We start from the raw sequence: 18,863 nt of genomic DNA, 5'->3' as shown, positions 1-18,863 counted from the left end.
GCTGATTTTAAATTAAATTTCAACTTTACTGAATAATAAGTACCACTGGGATTTTAACTTGCTGATTTTAAATTAAATTTCAAACTTTACTGAATAATAAGCACCACTGGGATTTTAACTTGCAAATAAATAAATTTCAGTGGAAGCAAAAATTAAACCAATCTCCGCAATACACATAAATTTTGCTGCCCTTCAAAATCTGCTTTTCATTAAATAATCTCAAAGCATACAAGGGCTCCCTTTCTAGGAAAAAGGCCCACTGAAAACACAAATTACAGCAATTTTTTTTCTGGAAAGACTGGGCACCTGTATGGCCTGTACAGCCCCCAGAAAAACCTCCCGATCACTCCCAACAATTTGCTGTCCTTCCACACATGCGAACCTGCACTCTTGCCTGTGGCACATGCGGCTGTCAGCAAACCCACGCGTCGCACATGTCGCTGTCTGCTCAGTCGTTTGGCCGTTTCATGCCTTCGAGTGGCACATGTGACTGTCCAACTTCGCTGTACAGACTTACACGTATGGTTATCTGCTGCTGCGAATCCCTGCTTTAAGACCTCTGCTGGAAATTGATCTCGCTGCAGGAAATCACCCTTGTATTCCTCTTCTGTAACTTGCATATTTGGATGAAAATTCTTCACCCAGTCATCGATATCTCACTATCTCACTATGTCTTGTGCTCACTAATTTGTTTTCTCCCTCTCCCAGCCTTCTTTTTATAAGGTTGAGTTATTGACAGAATACACAATTCTAATTTTCCAAAGTGATTGATGGTTGAGATTCGATCTCAACATCATTTGAGATTAGTGGCTAAGATTCATCTAATTCACTAATGTGAATAACCTTTGCATTTCATTAGATTAAGTCACTTTCTTATTTTTAATTTTTTTAATTTTATACAAGTAAATTACTTAGGTAATTCCATTAATTAAAGTAATTGTTAAGGTTAAGAGTCAATTAGAAGACTTCCACACGTCTCGACAAGTAGACCTGTGCAGAAGTACCTGTCTGAGCTACAAAAATCAACAGTGATTGCATTTATGTTCCTCTGGAAATAGAGGGTTATTAATGAACAAAGCCTTTACCATTTGGCTATAATTTTCAGTGGTCAGGTTTCTTATTTCGTCTTTGACAACTTGGTAGATCCCAACTCACCGAACGTACTATCTTTGAAGAAAACTAAGTAAATTTTGAATCAAATCTTGAATGTGTTAAAGTAATACTTAACTGGTGTTAAAGGTAATTTTTGTGTGATTTCCGCCAATACTAGAAGCTTAGGCCTAAGTTGCTTGCCATTGCATAACCTTGTCTATTCTTTCTATTTAAGATGGTTATTTTCTTCTTTTGGATGCCTTTTATCGTCTCACTTGAATTATTGTCATTGTGAGAAGAAACATAGCTTGTTAAGTATTGCTTTTTGCTCCTATTTTTTAGTTCGTGGGCTGCTTTTTTCATTTTTTTCATGTCTTTTAAGCTTGATTCTTTCCCTTTCTACGTTTATCCTCTAGTTTGTCTAGCCATATTTGTTAACCATTGATATCTTTGAAAATATACTATATTTCTTTTGTGCCTGCCATGCTAATGAGCTTGAGGACTTGGCTCTAATTCTACGTTAATGGAGATTGCCATTGTGTCCCTAGAATTTGTTTCACACTACTTGAAACAATTATCCACAGAAATCAGACGTAGGCAAGTCTAAGAAGTCTAAGATTTCTCTCCTCATATTAAATCAAATATAGATACTGATTTATGAATAGTAAATGTCGTATCTTTTTTTTGAACAAAAATTGGCATTACTATTATATTATCCTATGTTTAAGACATAAGTGGTTGCGCTCTAACTCCCAATACACTTAATGAAAAAAATGTTTTGGTCAACAGCTCCCTTCCAAACACATAACAAAAGGTTGATAAGAATGGGACTCGAATTAGAATGAATTAGTTGCATTCCTTGAGTGTGTTAAGGGTGTAAAAGCAAATGTACATGAAGAACATGATCTAAATGTGCCAAAGCTTAAGTAGGTTTGGAAATTTTCTCCAGTGCTGGGATGAATTATAACATTAATTTTTCACCCTCTAGTTTATTGTATATATGGGAAAAATAGGCTAGAATGCGACATGTATATGCTCTCTTACCTTTTGGGATAATATTGATGCATTCAATGAAGCATTGACAATTTACTTTATATTTGTATGGCTTGTAAGGAATTATAAAGCGCATGGTCAAGGACATGAATATTGAATTGCCAGAAATAGAATAATGGCAATGTTCAGTAATATTTTGATTTATGTGGTATTCAATGGAAACTAAAAAAATTATGTCATAGCATACATGCTCAGAATATATTTTTATTGTGATTTTTCTGTGGCTATTAGGGTCTGATGGTGAAGAATTAGTTGTATCTGGATTTACCCTTATGAACGATGTGATTGAAGGTAAGAATTGGGAACAGACCTTCCATTGCTATTATAATGAATGATCATATCATAGTGAGTAATTATGAATTCCTTTGCTTAAAAACATTGTCATTTTTCTCACATTCATTCACAAATGGACATTCTTTTGATAGGAGGTTCAAAGCCTGTTGTTGCGGCAATTGAAGGTTTTGCACTTGGTGGTGGCTTGGAGTTGGCAATGGTATTGCATATTTTAGTATTTCCAACCTGTTATTATTATTGTTAGATTGCATAAAAATGCCATCCTTTTCTATTTGTTATGCTGATTCACAACTTCCAATGGAAGGATACATAATGGTATTATCATCAGTTTTTCATCTGAGAAAGAAACACATATTCTCTTTTGGATATTGGTCTTCATGTATACATGGATGCCTTCCAACTTTAACATGATACTGTAATTGATTCCCTCTCTATATGCCATACATAATTTGAAATTTCAAATTTCTGAAGGTGTAATGTTCTATAATATAAAAATTGATAATTAGCCATGATTACATTGCAAAATGTTTCTATTGATTGACTTGTAAAAGTTATTCTTTGGATCTCATTACTTTGGATGCATTATGGATCTCCCTACACTCTTGTTCATATTTGTCAAATCCAAGTCTTGAAATTCTGCCAAATTATTTGTTGCATATGTTGATTTCATTTGTCCTCAAATTGTTTACTGTTTTTTCTAAGTTGTATGGGGTCCTTGCCCCCCAGCCCAGCAAAAAAAAAAAGCTCATGTTCCCTATGTTCCTGCATTCCGGGGATTTGAGGACCCTTAGGAAACATCCCCAAACTGCTGGGGACTTCGACTCGGGAACTTACTGGTTGTCCCTAAGATGTTTTAGGAAGATTTTAGGGATTTTTCAGATAGCTTTCAGGAATTTTCTGGGCAGATTTCAGGGGTAATTTGAACATATAGCTAAAATGGGGACAATCATGGACATTGATGATTGGACAGTATGATCATTTTTCCCATCCATTATTTTTGTATTGCACTGAATATAAATATTTTGTACAAGTTGCGGCTCAAAAAATGGGTTTTTTATGATGTATTTCAATTTGTGTTTTTGGTGATTTAAATATTGTATTTTCAGTGACAAAATTACAACAAGCAAAGCCTCCATGTTAAAACAACAGGAAATGCAATATTCCAAAAGGCTGATCCTTGTCAACTCCCTCTACATCCTTGCCTTCTTGCAGAAATCATTGAAATCCATCTGCAAACTCATCAGCTACTAATGCATGTTGCTATGCCTTTTCTTCCTTGCATGAATTGTATGAACTAGGGTTTCTTCATCTGTGAATTGTCCATCCACACCAAAAGCGCTCAACTGCAAGCTAATGACATCTTCATGTTACCAAGTGCATACTCCTACTAGCATTCAGCATTCTTGGTCACGTTCTAGGGTTTCACAAACCTTTAACTCATAACCTTCATATTTTCTAGGGTTTACAAAAGCTAAGATTTTCAATTTCACGACACCCTTTGCAAGTCCAACAAATTTGTCATGTGCAAATTTTCCTGCTATAGTCATGGAATCAATCATTATACCTTGAGAAGAATTTGACATTGATTCATTACAACATGCCATCATATCAAACCTTTGAAGATCATTTATCATTAGTGAATCTTTACTGGAATTTTATTGCTTTACACAAATAATTGAAGGAGCTCCCTCTGGCTTTGGACCAACCTCCAACTTTCCATTGCATACAATTTCATAATTCTTACATTCTGTCCTCCAATGCTTATTCAAAGGTTTCTTCTACAGATGCTTGTCAAGGAACCCTTCTTTAATCATACAAGGTTTGTAATTGTGACAATGTACAACTTCTGCTTCTGTAATACAAGGAAACAGTTCTAAAGAAAACTTTGATATAAGCCTCAACACAGTCCTTTCAACCAGGCCTAAACTTGGTCTCCTTTCATGAACAACAGCTTCCAAGACTCCTCGCTGGCCTTTCTACAACACAGAGACACCTCGGCCTTATTTCATAAGGCTCTGAGTCCTCTCGGCTCCCTTTGTAGGCCTGCGGTCTGACCTTAGACTCTTCCTCAGCCTATGGCTTTAGCATAGAATCATTGCTGCTCCCTTTTTATGCCAAGACTGGCCTCTTTTGCTGCTCCTTCTTGGACCCTTCTGTTCACAAGGCTGTGACTCTCAGCCTCTTCTAGGACTTCAGCCAGCACCTTCCTCTAACTCGGTAGCCTGTTCTGTCCCTGCCTCAGGTCTCCTTCTGCTGCTAGATCTCAAGATAATTAGCCCCTTTTTGTGGCTTGGACTTAGCCCTTGTTGTGGCCTAGAATACACATAATCCATGACCAGATCTGGCCTCTACATAGCCTCTGTCTGTGGGCAGATCAAGTCTCCACATGGCTTGTGATAATCCTCCTCCAGCCCTTTACTGTTTGTGGTCTACACAGCCTTAACCTCGTCTCCTGCCTGTAGCCTATATAGACCTTGCTCGGCCCCCTGTCTGTGGCTTAAGCAGACCCTCTATCTGTGGCTCACAGGGCTAATTCAGCCCTTCAACAGACATTTCTCTGAGGACAGAACAGCCCTAACAACAGACATGAATTCGACCTTATTCTCTGTGGATGAGCTCAGGCCTCAAACCTCACTCTAATACCATGTTGATTTTTTCAAGTGCAATATAGACAAGCACAATTTCTGAAACTGATAATTATTTCCAATGATATTGTTATTACTTTAGCACATTCCAGATTATCATTAAGCAATTATACTTCATAAATTTCAACCATAAATGCAATAATGACAGTAGGATCATAAAGAGAGTCAAACACAAGAGACACAATTTTTTACCCTGGGAAAACCCTAACTAGGGAAAAACCCAGCAACTTTTTCTTAGGAGAAATTGTCTAATTCAACAAGAGATACAATCTGATTTTTCCAATCAATTTAGGTCAAACTGACCACAGAAACAAATGAGTCAAACCTGGTCAAACAGACCAACATTTCAGCCTTCGTGCTGCTGCCTCAGAAATTTGGTCAACCCTGGTCAACAGGGCCAGATTTCAGCTTCCTGCGGCTCCTCTGAAATTCGTTTGACCTGTGGTCAACTGCCTATAAATTCTGCCCAGAAAATCTCTGTCAAACAGTCAAACCATGTGGCCACGCGTGTGAGTTAGCCTGCTGGTCAATGCTGGTCAAATACAAGATAAACTCGGCTGCCACAGAAGATTATCCTCCACAGAAAAACTTAGCCTCTTTCCTCAGCTCCTTTCAAGTGTGAACATAAAAATAGATGTGTAGGAGATGACCCAAATTTCTCTTGAAGTGATGGCAATATATAGTGATTGGGGTGCTCGAATTGGTGTGTCTTTTCACTGAGCTGACTTGTACTTTTTGGAGGGCCGACGTGACTTTTTGGAGGCAAAGTAAATTCAAATTCAAATTTTAAAATTTTCCTTCTTTTATTTGGAGCCGACTTGAATTCAAATTCGCATTTTCATTCACTTTTAATTTTTGTGGGCTAATGCAACTGAAGAATACTGACCACAGCTGCCAAAAATAAACACAAACTCCACCAATGTGATGAAAATCACAATGTGTAACCTCATACAATATGATATGTATCAGGAAGCATAATCAATCACTCTGTTCACTATTCTTTTCATAATCTACAGTTGTCGGATTATCATTTGTCATTTCAGTGGTTGGAAACATAATTAAAATTCTGTCCCTCTTTTATGATTTTAGACCTTGTAACCATTGTTAATAGCATCTTAGTGAAATTCCTGTGAGATATCATATTTAAAGGATGCCTTTCTGAAATATTTTTCTTTTCAGGCTTGCAATGCACGTATAACTGCTCCTAATGTTCAACTGGGACTTGTTGAACTTCAACTTGGTATCATTCCAGGACTTGGAGGTAAGTTTATGAATAATTTTCTACTTGCACACGTTTGTGACAATTATTCTGTTCTAAACACCAGTCTACGCACTCTGATTAGTACATATTCTATTTGAAAAGGTCAGAATTGATACTAGAATAGAAAAGGACGTTGTTTTAAAGATTGCCTGAAACTGTTCTTCTACACATGTTATTAGGTTTGATATGTTTTGTAACTTCAAAGGATTAAACTCAATCTTAATAAGTGAATGAAAAATGTGGTTAAATGTGGAAAGTGAACTTGACATTGGCTTTTCTACTTTATGGTGTTGTGTGTGGCTTTTATAGTTGCTGTACTGGCTTTTGAAAAGTTAGATTAAGTGCTTTTGTGTGCACACGCTGTAAGACATTGCACAGACATTCAGATGGAGTCCCAAATTTTGTACAAAGCAAAATAAACTACATCATAATAAAATATTACGGTACAGTTTATGGAGTTGATTCTCTCAAGCAGAGGCTTCTTCGAGGTGCTACTGGATTTACTGAGAAGGATCCAAAGTTCCCTTTATCTCCTATCCAGCTGCTAGCCCCCAGTGTTAAGTACTAAGAGCTTTTGGACAGCTTCCTCTGGGATGTAGTTGTCTATTTTACTGGGCGACTGTTCAGCTAACTAGTAATGGTTATCAATCCAACTTGGACATCAACATTTGGTCAGTTTATAAACTAGTCTACTCCATTGAGTGGCTTGTATATTCTTTGACTGGTTATTGTCTTTCACTAGTCGTTGGTTTTTCTGGTGATTCTCTAGACTTGTCTGTCCTAGACAGATCTTGCCTCCCTATTAAGAGGATGATCATTCACAGGCATCTTATTCTTTTGATATGTGGACTCCTTTTGGAGCTAGTTTTCTCTGTAAGGCTTGTGTTTTAACTTTTTAAGGCAGTTATTCTCGTTCTCTGACTTGGTACAATTTGCATGTATTCTTTCTCATCTACTTCTCAACTTGTAATAGAGTGTCCAACAATTTCTATGTTTTCAAAATGAAGTTTGATGCAGCGAATTGACTTGTTTTCTTCTGCTTCATCCAACAATGGTAGCCCATACAGCTCTAGTTGTTCTACACTGAATGCTGGATACATGCTTGAATATCGTGGCAAGTTCAGTTTGAAGGAATTGTTGCCCCTTTGTTTCGTTATCTGGAATAGACCATTCTTTGCCCCTTTCTTGTTACAAATCACCAGTTGAATTATTGAAGGGTGTAATTCATTTCAGATGCCAGATTTTGTATGAGTTAGATTGTGCTGGGAGATATGGTAATGGCTTATGGTCAGCATGCATTCTGTTCATCTTGCTCAACAAACTATGTCACCAGTGCTTCATGGCTTGCATAATAGCGTACAGTTCTTTGTCATAGGTTGGATGCTTGACCACAACATTAGATATTGTCTTTGTTTGATGTTACTTGTCTGTCTTTTCTAGTGAGAATAGTCTCCTATGAAGGAGTATCTTGCTATATCTATTTCTATCTCAAAGGATTGTCTAAGGTTTGGCAGTGCCAATAAAGGTGCACTATAGATCCTCCTCTTAAGACTAAAATTCATTGAATTGGGTTCTACAGTTCAATCTAGATAAAGTTGGCATTCTTTCATAGTGTTCAAAGGTAAAGTGACATTGGAGTAATGAGAGATGAACTTATGCTAGTAGTTTGTCATTCCCAAATGGCTTCTTAAATTAGGCAGTCTTGTTATACAGCATTATCCACTAAATCATGATCCTAAACTTATCTAAACCTATTTGTAGTGCTTTCTTGTCAATTAGGCATCCCAGATATAAGATCCAGTTCATGATGGATAAACTCTTCTTACTACACACCTAGAATTTGTACTTATTTAGCTCCATAAGGTAGCTTCAATGTGCTACAAGTGTTTCATGTCTTGTTATATACAAAGATGTCAAGTTATGCAATTAGATGAATCGAAGTATAGCCTGGCCACCTTGTTTATTTCTCTTAGAATTTATTGGTACATTAGTGAGCCTAACCACATAACCCCACTATTTGTATAACACCTATTATGTAATATACCTAATCTATACTAAGTATATTGAATAATAAGTATAGCAGGTTGTCTTCAGCATAGTCAAGCCCCTTGTGTCATCTATATATCATCAACTGTTGTATCTTTTACCTTTATTGTATTTTTTTGTCCTTTTAGATAGGCACGTCCCTTTCTTATTAATTCTTATGGCATCCTATTCCTATTTGATCAACACAATGTACATCACAAGCAGTATAAGAGCAAGTCTAATTCCCTACCCTTTGGCGATCTTTATTTTTTGGAATAAAATTTCCACTGATAATTTCATGAATTTACTTTTAGAATTTTAGAAAGTTTATATTATAGATAGATGGATAGTTTTCAAGGAAATCATTCAACTGATAATTTCATGAATTTACTTTTAGAATTTTAGAACATGTATAACTATATATATATAGTTTTCAAGGAAATCCTTGTGGGATCCCCATCCTTGGAATATTTGGATGGAGGGTGACTCAACCACCAATCACAATAGAAGCTCAAAACCTAGTGGGATTTAGTTGGACTTGAACTTGTTAACTTTTGGGGTTACTCCAAAAGCATTTACGCCATGTTTGGGGGTGGTTCATGAGATTTGGGGAACAGAATGTATGATTATCCCTTGTATGGTTTGTGATGGATTTGCACGTTAGAGGTGGCTTACTTAGTGGCTGATTGACCTCAATTGGATGCTTGCTCATTCTTCCTTGGAGATCTTCAGATAGCTCTGGACATTCTTCTTGTTGGCCATGTCAAGGTTGTTTGGGAGCGGGAGCGGGAGCGGGGAGCGACATTTTCAAAAACTCCTGGTTCGGGAGCAAATTGGGAGTGAATTTTATATAATATATATTTTTATATATTTTGATGCATATATGTCAACAAAAGCATGTAGAATGATGAATTAGATATAAAAAGCATAAAAACATGGATTAAACCATATAACATCAATCATCTAGAAGTTATAATCTTCATCAACCACATGTCCACAAGTTACATGTTACAACATATCAAGTCTCATGATTCATCAATCTTAAAGTTTCAAACTTTCAAAATTCAATATATAACATTTGTCATCACTAAAGTTGTACTTGTAACCATTACCAAACTATAACAAAGAATATCAAACATGAAATGAAATGTTTCAACTTTCACGAAGCATCATATTCATAATTCATTACCAATGAGTTATAATTGCCAATTTCAACTTCAAACTTAAATTGTCATATATTGTTTAAAAAAATATCATAATAAATATGAAAGAGTCAATAGTTATAAATATTAAAAACTACTAGAAACTAGAAAAGACAAGTTAGCTACTGCTTGGCCCTCTTGCCACGAGAAATTTCTAATTTCTTTTCTCATGGTCTATTGGGCGTTTCCTCCCGCATAGTTGGACGACCATGTCCAAAACCAGAAGGCACATGACCTCCATGTGACGCTGCAAATGGAGGTGGCGACAAAGTTGGTGGAACTCGATCACTGCTATTGGATGATGGGGTGGCATGGCTGTTGCTGCTGCTGCTGCCTCATCATCATCTTTCAAAAGTTCAACTTCCAATTCTTCTAAATGTATAGCTCCATCCTGCAAATTGTCCTCTTAGGTTTTTGTCCCAAGTCATATATGATGTATGAGTACGAGCCTGCTCATAACAATGTGTCAACAACCTCAAGTCGTAGTGCACAAAAACCAAGCTTTCTTTCCGATTTTCATTGAGGCAGTTGCTTCTCACATTATGTATGAAGGTATAGGTGCTCCAACACCTCTCTGTAGAAGTAGTGACAACCTGGGAAAGCACTTTTATTGCCAATTTTGCCAAAGGTCCTGCAAAGCCATAAATGTTCCACCATTCAACAAGATCCATTCTATCCCTATCTTCGATTGCATGCAAAGAACCAAACACTCCAGTTTGACTAAAGTATTTGCCTAATTCTCCACACAATCTAGCACACTCCTTGTCAAGGACCAACTTGTCTAATGTTGCCATATACCCAACTTGTACCTTTGGATCTATATGGGGTTTGATCCTAACCCCACCCCCAGGTGCAAGTTTGCCCAACCAAGATGGAGAGTAGTATTTTGGCATAAGGACATACACCAAGGCATGTAGTGGAACATTAAGTTTATCCCACCATGCACACACATATTTGTAAATATGATCATACAAGATGGGATCTTTCAGCTGAACAATATCTTTTATTTGCCCCAACATGTTATCCATCTGCTCATACACCTCCCTAATCACCGATGCATCTATATCTTCAAAACAAATCATGTTATAAATGGGCTTGGTGTATTGCAAAACATCCCTCACACTTGCCCAAAACTGACCATCAAGAGCGGTGTGCTTCACCTCTTCAAAATATTCCCTGTTAGTTGTGGTTGCAACCTTGTCCTTTAATGCCTACCAATTTGGACTTGATACCATGCTAGCCAATAACTCACTTACCTTCAAAAGGTGCCTGAAGGTGAGCTAGTGAATCTAGTCTTCCCAAGCTTTGATAGCTCCAACCTTGAGTGATTGCAGAAAAGTCTATGGGTATTGCTATGATTAGTAATAAATTTTATCATTTTCTTGCCTCTCTTGTACAATTCACCAATCCATTTGTATTGAGGTTCCTTCATCTTAATAATGTCATGCATCAAAAGGTTCATTGTGTGAACCAAACACCCAGACCAAAATATGTTGGGGTATTTATCCTCAATGATTGCTCCCGCTGCCTTACAATTAGAAGCATTATCAGTGATGACTTGGATGACATTGTATGGCCCAATACTTTCAATTGTTTGAATTAATGGTTGTGCAATGTTGATGGCGGTCTTGAACTTTTCTAAGTAATCATGTGATGAAAGGAAGACTGCACCAGTAGCAAACACACCAAGAACATTTATCAATGGCTTGCCTTTTACATTTGTCCAACCATTAGATACAATGGATACCCCATATTCATTCCAAGCATTTGTGAATTTACCCAAAGCATTTGTTATTTTGGCTTTTTCACGATCAAGTCCCACAATTCTAGCTTTGTCATACCCAGGGCTCTTGTATCCTTTAGGGGCATCATTGATGGCAGAAACCATTTCATGCCAATAAGGTGAGCGAAGAACATTGAATGGTATCCCACATGTATCCAAGATAAGAGTGGTTGAAGAGGACTGGAATTCTTTGATGATGGGTAATCCAAGATAATAAGTCCTAAAAGGACACACCTAGTGAACATCCGGATGGGGTATGTGCCTTAAGAGGTAGTGTGGTGTCTCACGTAAAGCCTCCTAGCTATATGCTATGATATAAATAGAGCTTATCAGTTAAAGGCCTTACTATGTTGACAATGTTGGTCATGATGTTGATGCTTAAAGATGGCTTATCAATCTGAGTCTTCTTATGAGAGCATTTCAGTTTGAGAGTATCCGTGTACCAGGTAGTGTAGCACGACTCTTATAAGACCTGCGAATACCCGCGGGTCTTGACGGGTTCTATAGCAAGACGGGTCACTCACATAGGACCTGTGGTCTCTACCCGTACTTGTCTAAACCCTCATAGAACCTGTCTAATCGTATTGAACCCTTGAAGACCCGTGGACCCACTCAAAATTCATATTTATTTATTTATTTTTTTTTTCTGCATTTTGCCTAGTCTTATATGGGTCACCGAGTCAATAGTTAGACGAGTCTTATACGAGTACGAGTCGTGCAACATTGGTAACATGTGTACAATTATGAATACCTCCCTAGTTAGGAGGGAGTGTTGGAGAATGTAACTAGTTTCAGTCTTCATAATTTGTACCATTATGTATTTTATGTAAAAAGAAAAAGAAAAGAAAAAGAAAAAATATTATTATTTTTCTAGACAAGCATGTTCTTCATGCTTTTAGGTTTTTGAGTCAAAGTCCTATTTGGACCGAATGTAAAAAAAAAAGAAAAAGAATTTTAATTATGTAATTTTGGGACAAAACCCCTTCTAGATGCCAAGTCAGCCTGCATCTCAAGTTGGCCTTGCCCCAAAGGACATGTCTATTCGCACCCCTCTAATATATATAAATAAAGGGAAGATGGAGCTCATTTAGGACACACACAGTTGGATTTTTTTGCTCTGAAATATCGTCGATAGGTTAGAGAAGACATGGAGAGCCGAAATCTGAAAAAGAAGATATCTTCTTATGGTAGAACTTGTGGAAGATCTATCTTGGTTCATCTCTTGTTGCTGGTCTCTTGCTGATGAATCTGTTGGAAGGAAGAAAGGTTTGACTTGGCATCTAGAGGTGGAAGTTTCTATGGTTGTGGGTCTTGGATATCTCATTTGATATGGTTCTATAAGAAGAGAATTTTTTGGGTTTTCCCCTTGAAGGGGTTTTTCCCTAGCTTGGAGCCTATATCTTGTGTTCTATTGTCTTCTGTGATCTTCATGTTTTATGGTAATTGCTTGATAAAGAAAGAAATCACAATAATAAAAATGCTAACTGTCTCACAAGTAATTATCATGTAATGGAAATCTAATGATAAAATGAAAAACCTCCCAATTTCCAATAGGAACAAGAGGCTACATTACATTCCTTTTTAGGAGCAAAGAAGATAAAGAAATGATTGTGGTTGATTTATGTCTTTTGGGTAATTCTGCTCTCTTTTAACTATTGTTCTCCCTGCTTTGATTTTATGAATGAAATGGCCAATAAAGCACCTATATGAATCAAATTACCTTATCTACCGTTGAAGTTTTGGCACAAATAGGTATTTAGGGTCATTGGAGATAGAATTGGTAGATTCCTTATTGTGGATGAGAGAACTAGGACAATGGAGAGTATTTCCATGGCCAAGATTCTAGTAGAATTGGATTGAGGAGATGGTCTCTGGGATGGAGTTAAATAGAGGTGAAAGGGTAGACTTTTAGATAATCTAAGCTATGTGAAGATCCTTGTTAAGATGGTTGGTGTAAAAAATGCAAATATCTAAAGAATGTGTGTCCTAAGAGAATAGAGGAGGACTCCTTGGATGATATCCCCTTAATGCTTACTCTGACAGGATATAATAGAACCCAAAGAATGTTGCTGGTATGGTGAAGGATGATATTGGAGGCATAGAAACCCTGCAAGAGTTGAATAAGTGAGAAGTGAAAAACTAAATGAGGAAATTAGGGAGATTTAGGAGGAATTAGATTTGGTTATGGAACATAAGCAAAATATCATTGAGAAAAAGAAAGAAATAGCAGATGGACAAAAATATCATTATGAAATTCAAGAACTAGAGTCTTCAAGGAGGTATGAGGAGGACTGTGAACTGTGGGAGGCTCATAGACCTCGTGGCATGACAGCACTAGCTACATCTCCCTTTTGAGTTTGAACAACTAGATGTAGTAGCACGAGGGGTTCAGGTTGAGATAAATGAGCCTCATTCACCTTCTAGATTATTGAAGAAGGAGAGGATGGACACTTCTGTAGAGGTTTCCAAGGAATGCTATTTCTTTGGACAAGGCTTGATGGGGGGTTGTATTAGCATAGGAAACCCTTACGAATTCAAGATGAAAACATGTCAGCTACCTGTAAATGATGTCTAGTAGTTACCCATATGTTATGTTTTCAAGATCTTGGTGCAAGATGTGGCGAGAGTTTAATCTGGAATTTTGGGTGGGAAAATCTCCAAGAAAATCCATAAAATGTCGAACCTAAAGAAGCGTGATCTTCGGGTTTTGATACCAGTTGAAATTTGATATATGCACAAGTGAAAAATGTCAACAATTTCACAGTAAGAAAAATGCAGGAATGAAATTGCCAAACTGTACAACTACACTATATATTCCATTAGATCATATACAAGAGTACAAAATTTTGTAGTTGGAGAGTTAGGTGAGATCTGCAAATATAAAATAAAAATATATTGCATCTTTGACTAAGAAAACTTTGACCAAGTCTCATCGTGGGGCAATGCTGTTTTCCCCTCACCATTGATTATATAAAACACTGCACTTGCATGCTCATAATGCATTGTATTATTATTCTTGTTTATGATCAGTCGCACTAGTGCATGTTTCACCATGGTTGTTTGATAATAATAGCAACTTGACTCTCTGATTTTTGCTAGAAACAAGGTATTATCACATGGTCTTGTTGATTTCAATTGTTACAACATTTCAGGCATTTCAACAGTATTTCTTTTATTAATATAGTCATTTCTTTTATTGTTATAAGTGCAGGCACACAACGATTGCCTCGATTGGTTGGACTTCAATTTGCAATTGACATGTTACTGGTATGTACAATCTATTGTTAATGTTAAATTTTTGATATGACCAATCTATCTTTAGTATTGATTTTTTGGCATGTACAATCTACAGTTAATGTTAAAATTTGGCTTTTGTTATTTAGAGCTTAATTTATTGTAACTTATGTATTGTGATATTTGTGCTAAACAGGCTTCAAAGACTTTGGATTCGAAAGAGGCACTTAAAGTTGGACTTGTAGATGATGTTGTGGCTCATTCAGACCTTCTTGCAGCAGCTCGGAAGTGGGCACTAGACATTCATGAAGGTCATCATCCTTGGCAACGGTCTCTCCAAAGAGTAGATAAGCTAGGTTCTTTACCAAAAGCACTGGATGTGTTGGAGAATGCCAGAGCTAAAGTAAAGAAGACATATACTAATGTTTCCTACCCTTCAGTATTGTTGGATGTAATCAAGGAGGGGTTGGTGAATGGTGCTGTTGCAGGAGTTATATTGGTTTGTTTTTGCCAAACCCATCATTTAGAAGTGTTTATTCTAAATGAAATGAAAGAATTTGCGTCCTCTTGTAAAGTTGTTCAACGGTATATCTAGTTATTGTAATGATTACGTTAGAAATAAACTTCATAACTGTAGCAACTTGGAAATTTCTGCATCCAATGATAGTGTTCTTTATTTGTGAATTTATTGAAAGGAAAAATTCTTTATAGCATATTATCAACTTCATGCAGAATATCTGATGACTTTGGTCTTTGGCAGGAAGGGAAAGCATGCCAAGATTTGATCAGAACTCCCGAAGCAAAAGGACTCATGCATGTTTTTTTTGCACAACGCTCATCTGCTAAGGTAGGCTGCAATTATGAGGAAGTTGATTATGCTTTATTTATTTATCTTTTGCTCAAGAAAATGCATCTTGTATACTTTTAAATTTCACGAAGCTTACATGAAGGGTTACATGACGTGACTGAAGAGCTACTTATGAGGCACTTATTCCTACATAAACAATAATGGTCATCATGTCAGCCATATCCCCAACCTCCCAACATCTTTCCTTAAACAATTCTTCAATTTGAAATAAAATATATTCTGTATTAATTGAATTGCTTATTTGCAGGTTCCAGGAATTACAGACCGAGGATTGATTCCTCATCCAATTAGAAAAGCAGCTGTAGTTGGAGGTGCTCTTATGGGTTCTGGAATAGCAACTGCTCTGGCTTTGAGTAAAATTCCTGTTATTTTGAAGGAAGTTGATTCAAAGCAATTAGATGCTGGCATCCGGAAAATACATGGTTAGTTGAGAGTAATCAAAACTTGCTGCTTTCTATTAGTAGGGATCATCCTTAAAATTATGTTAAGACAAAGAGAATACTTCAGATCATGGCACATTTTATTTTGGCTAATGATGTAAGAAGCAATCTATCATGAAGATGCATTGCCATTTGCTGAATGCTCTTTTCTGTTATTTTGGACAAGTCAGTGTAAAGTTTAAACAACTATTCTTAGAGCTATATTTTGAGCCTTCTTAACATGATTGTGTATTTTGTACAGAAATCAGAATTGAAGAGTGTGGAACTTTAGAGCTATATTTTGAGCCTTCTTAACATGATTGTATATTTTGTACAGAATTCAGAATTGAAGAGTGTGGAACTTGTTAAGTGTTAAGGAATCATATGATAATATTTGTAGAGACCTCAAAATAGAAAATATGTTATTCTAGCACAAATAAAGAAGGCTTAGAAGAAAGGATAAACAGGCGATGGAAACTAAAATGAAAAGGGGGGCTTACAAGATGGGATAAACATGAGAGAGAAACTGAAAGAACGGATAATGCTTGAAAATAGAAAGTTCAGTGGGGGAATAATTGACCTTTTGCACCTCAAGTGAAGATTGAGGCTCTCCTATAAAACATGATATAGAGTTCCATTCATTGGAGATATGCATAAAAAGGTTTTAATTTTCAATCACGAGGTGCCATACAGTGTAGACATGGCACATGTCATGCAACAATGGCCTACTTCTGAGGATTGGGGTATAAACTGGTTGGTTAATCTAAAGCTTGTCTCAAATATTACTTGCTGCTGACTCTGCTGAGTATCACACTTCTGAAAATTCCTTCTTTTGTATAAATGAAATATACAGACAGCAACGAATTTGAAATGGCAGTCGGAAACATAAAGAAGATTATATTTCCTTCCTTGACTGGATGTAAATGGAAGAAAACATCTCAACAAATTCCAAGGATAACATTCTGACATAGCCTCATCTGAAGCTCCAAAGTTCTTTCCTTATACAAATGGAAAGAAACAAATTCCACCGGGATAGTAGAATTCAATGTAGATATTAATACTCAAACTGTCATGTCTTCGGCTAGGATCTTGTAAAATTGCCTGCTATGCATTTTTTGAGAAGCTAGTCTAGACTATAACTCAATATAAAAGTTCTAACTGTGTTCAACATATTTATACAACATCATGTAAGATGTAATTTGCATAACCTTTGAGAAGTCCTTTTGTTGAACATCATGACAGAACAGATATACAGCAATTATACCCTACGTCATGGAAAGACAATGAAGGTATTTATTTGCATAATACACACAGCCACTGACTGCATAGGCATGATTCACCTCTTAACTGTAAATATCTGCTGAAGATATTAACCTCATGCTGGGCTATGAAACAAGATAGGTAAAATTTGCCAACCGGTCTCTATCTCAGTCTCAACCCAAATCTGGGCACTACAGTGCTATAGAGCTTTAGCAAATGAACATACACCATGATACTCAAAAGTCTGTAGCACTACTCTCGTAATTTGGACACTTTCCTTCTTGCCACTTTTTGACTATACCTAGATTCTTCTACTAAAAATCAACTCTCTCGGGAATCGTTTCCCTGCCAGGGAAGAAGGTTTTGGGATACATAGGAAAAGAATGTCAAGATTAGTATCAATGTCCTTAAAACAAGAATGGGCAAAGGCTATTATGAAATAGATGGCCAAATTGTTGATTTCTAGCTCTAATTAGACCAAGTAGCTTTAAAAGTCTATCCATAAAACAGAGCCATTGAAACTCTAGTATCCTGAAATTCTACTTGATAAGCAAAAGGTTAGTTATAAAGAGTGAATTAATTCAAGCTTAACACACTACGAAATGTGAATGTAGGAATTAATTAGAAAAAACACACACACACAAATTAAGCATGAGCTTGAACAGTCAATACTATGAGACTTGAAGATGAATTTGTCATGGAATTTCCCAGGTGGATCTGATGCATAAATTTTGTAGTAAAAAGAAATTAAGAATGCAGAACACTTAGTTCAGGATTGCTCTGCCTATAGAAAGAAATACACTCCAAATATAAGATCACTAAAATGTACTCTGTTCAACATCCAATGACATAAAAAATCAATGAACTAAGGAAGTTAATAAGATCCCTAGACTATATAGGAACTCGATACACAACATACAAACTAGAACGCCATTATAGTTTGACAGGCTTTATTTGTCTGAGTGAAGGTTAGAAAACAAAAGTACATTACTCATCTGGTTTCTGATTGCTGTGACTTGGCTTGTGATTTTTCCAATTCCATGCTGATTGATGGTTTGATCTTCTAGTGGTATCTAACTCTTTCCTATCTCTTTTACATGAAGCCAATTTGAAAAACCGTGCTTCAAGTGGCAAAATTACAGAGGAGGAGGCAAGACGTAGTATGGCACTTGTAAAGGGCGTTCTAGACTATGAGGATTTCTACAATGTAGATATTGTAATTGAGGTATGTCTGATTTTCAAGTTGAAGAAATCTTTATAAACCATAACCGTATTAATTCTAAATTTCTATATATGCATTTGAATCTTTTGTGTTATGTAATTGGTGTTATGTTATAAGCTATTTAGAAACAGATGCAGTTTGTAAGGCATGTGGCTTTGGGGTAGGATTTTTACTGGTAAAATACTAAAATTGCTTTGAAATTTTCAGGCAGTAACTGAAAATATACCTTTGAAGCAAAAGATATTTTTTGAGTTGGAGCAGGCATGCCCTTCTCATTGTATCTTAGCTACAAATACATCATCGATTGATCTGGAAGTAATTGGTGCAAACATAAAATCTCAGGATCGCTTGATTGGTGCTCATTTCTTCAGGTAATAACCTAGTGTTTTTTTTGCAAACTTTTCACATCCATTGTTACCATATTTCACGAAACAAGTATGCAAAGAATGTCGATCTTGCAAAACTTTCAAGTTGAATTACCACAAATAATGACATAGTGCTATAG

General features: G+C 36.5%; 1 protein-coding gene across 3 annotated transcripts in view; it reads left to right on the top strand.

Annotated features, from left to right (window-relative positions):
• LOC149186741 (peroxisomal fatty acid beta-oxidation multifunctional protein AIM1-like) overlaps positions 1 to 18,863 on the top strand; it is a 42,175-nt gene that overhangs the window by 11,319 nt on the left and 11,993 nt on the right. For 2 of the 3 annotated variants that reach the window (XM_089411110.1, XM_089411112.1), the window contains 9 exons: positions 2,377 to 2,436; positions 2,571 to 2,638; positions 6,264 to 6,345; positions 14,567 to 14,622; positions 14,786 to 15,088; positions 15,350 to 15,436; positions 15,705 to 15,879; positions 18,240 to 18,361; positions 18,566 to 18,729. In XM_089411110.1, the coding sequence (XP_089267236.1) occupies positions 2,377 to 2,436; positions 2,571 to 2,638; positions 6,264 to 6,345; positions 14,567 to 14,622; positions 14,786 to 15,088; positions 15,350 to 15,436; positions 15,705 to 15,879; positions 18,240 to 18,361; positions 18,566 to 18,729 (1,117 nt within the window). The remainder of the gene's footprint in view (positions 1 to 2,376; positions 2,437 to 2,570; positions 2,639 to 6,263; positions 6,346 to 14,566; positions 14,623 to 14,785; positions 15,089 to 15,349; positions 15,437 to 15,704; positions 15,880 to 18,239; positions 18,362 to 18,565; positions 18,730 to 18,863) is intronic. The other variant, XM_089411113.1, reaches the window with a different exon arrangement.

Source organism: Pinus tabuliformis, chromosome 3_1 (assembly GCF_031772625.1).
Source record: "Pinus tabuliformis cultivar Carrire ecotype Pingquan chromosome 3_1, CPIR1, whole genome shotgun sequence".
Taxonomy (NCBI): domain Eukaryota; kingdom Viridiplantae; phylum Streptophyta; class Pinopsida; order Pinales; family Pinaceae; genus Pinus; species Pinus tabuliformis.
Note: the sequence above shows the minus strand (reverse complement) of the source record. Positions and strands in the feature narration are given on the sequence as shown.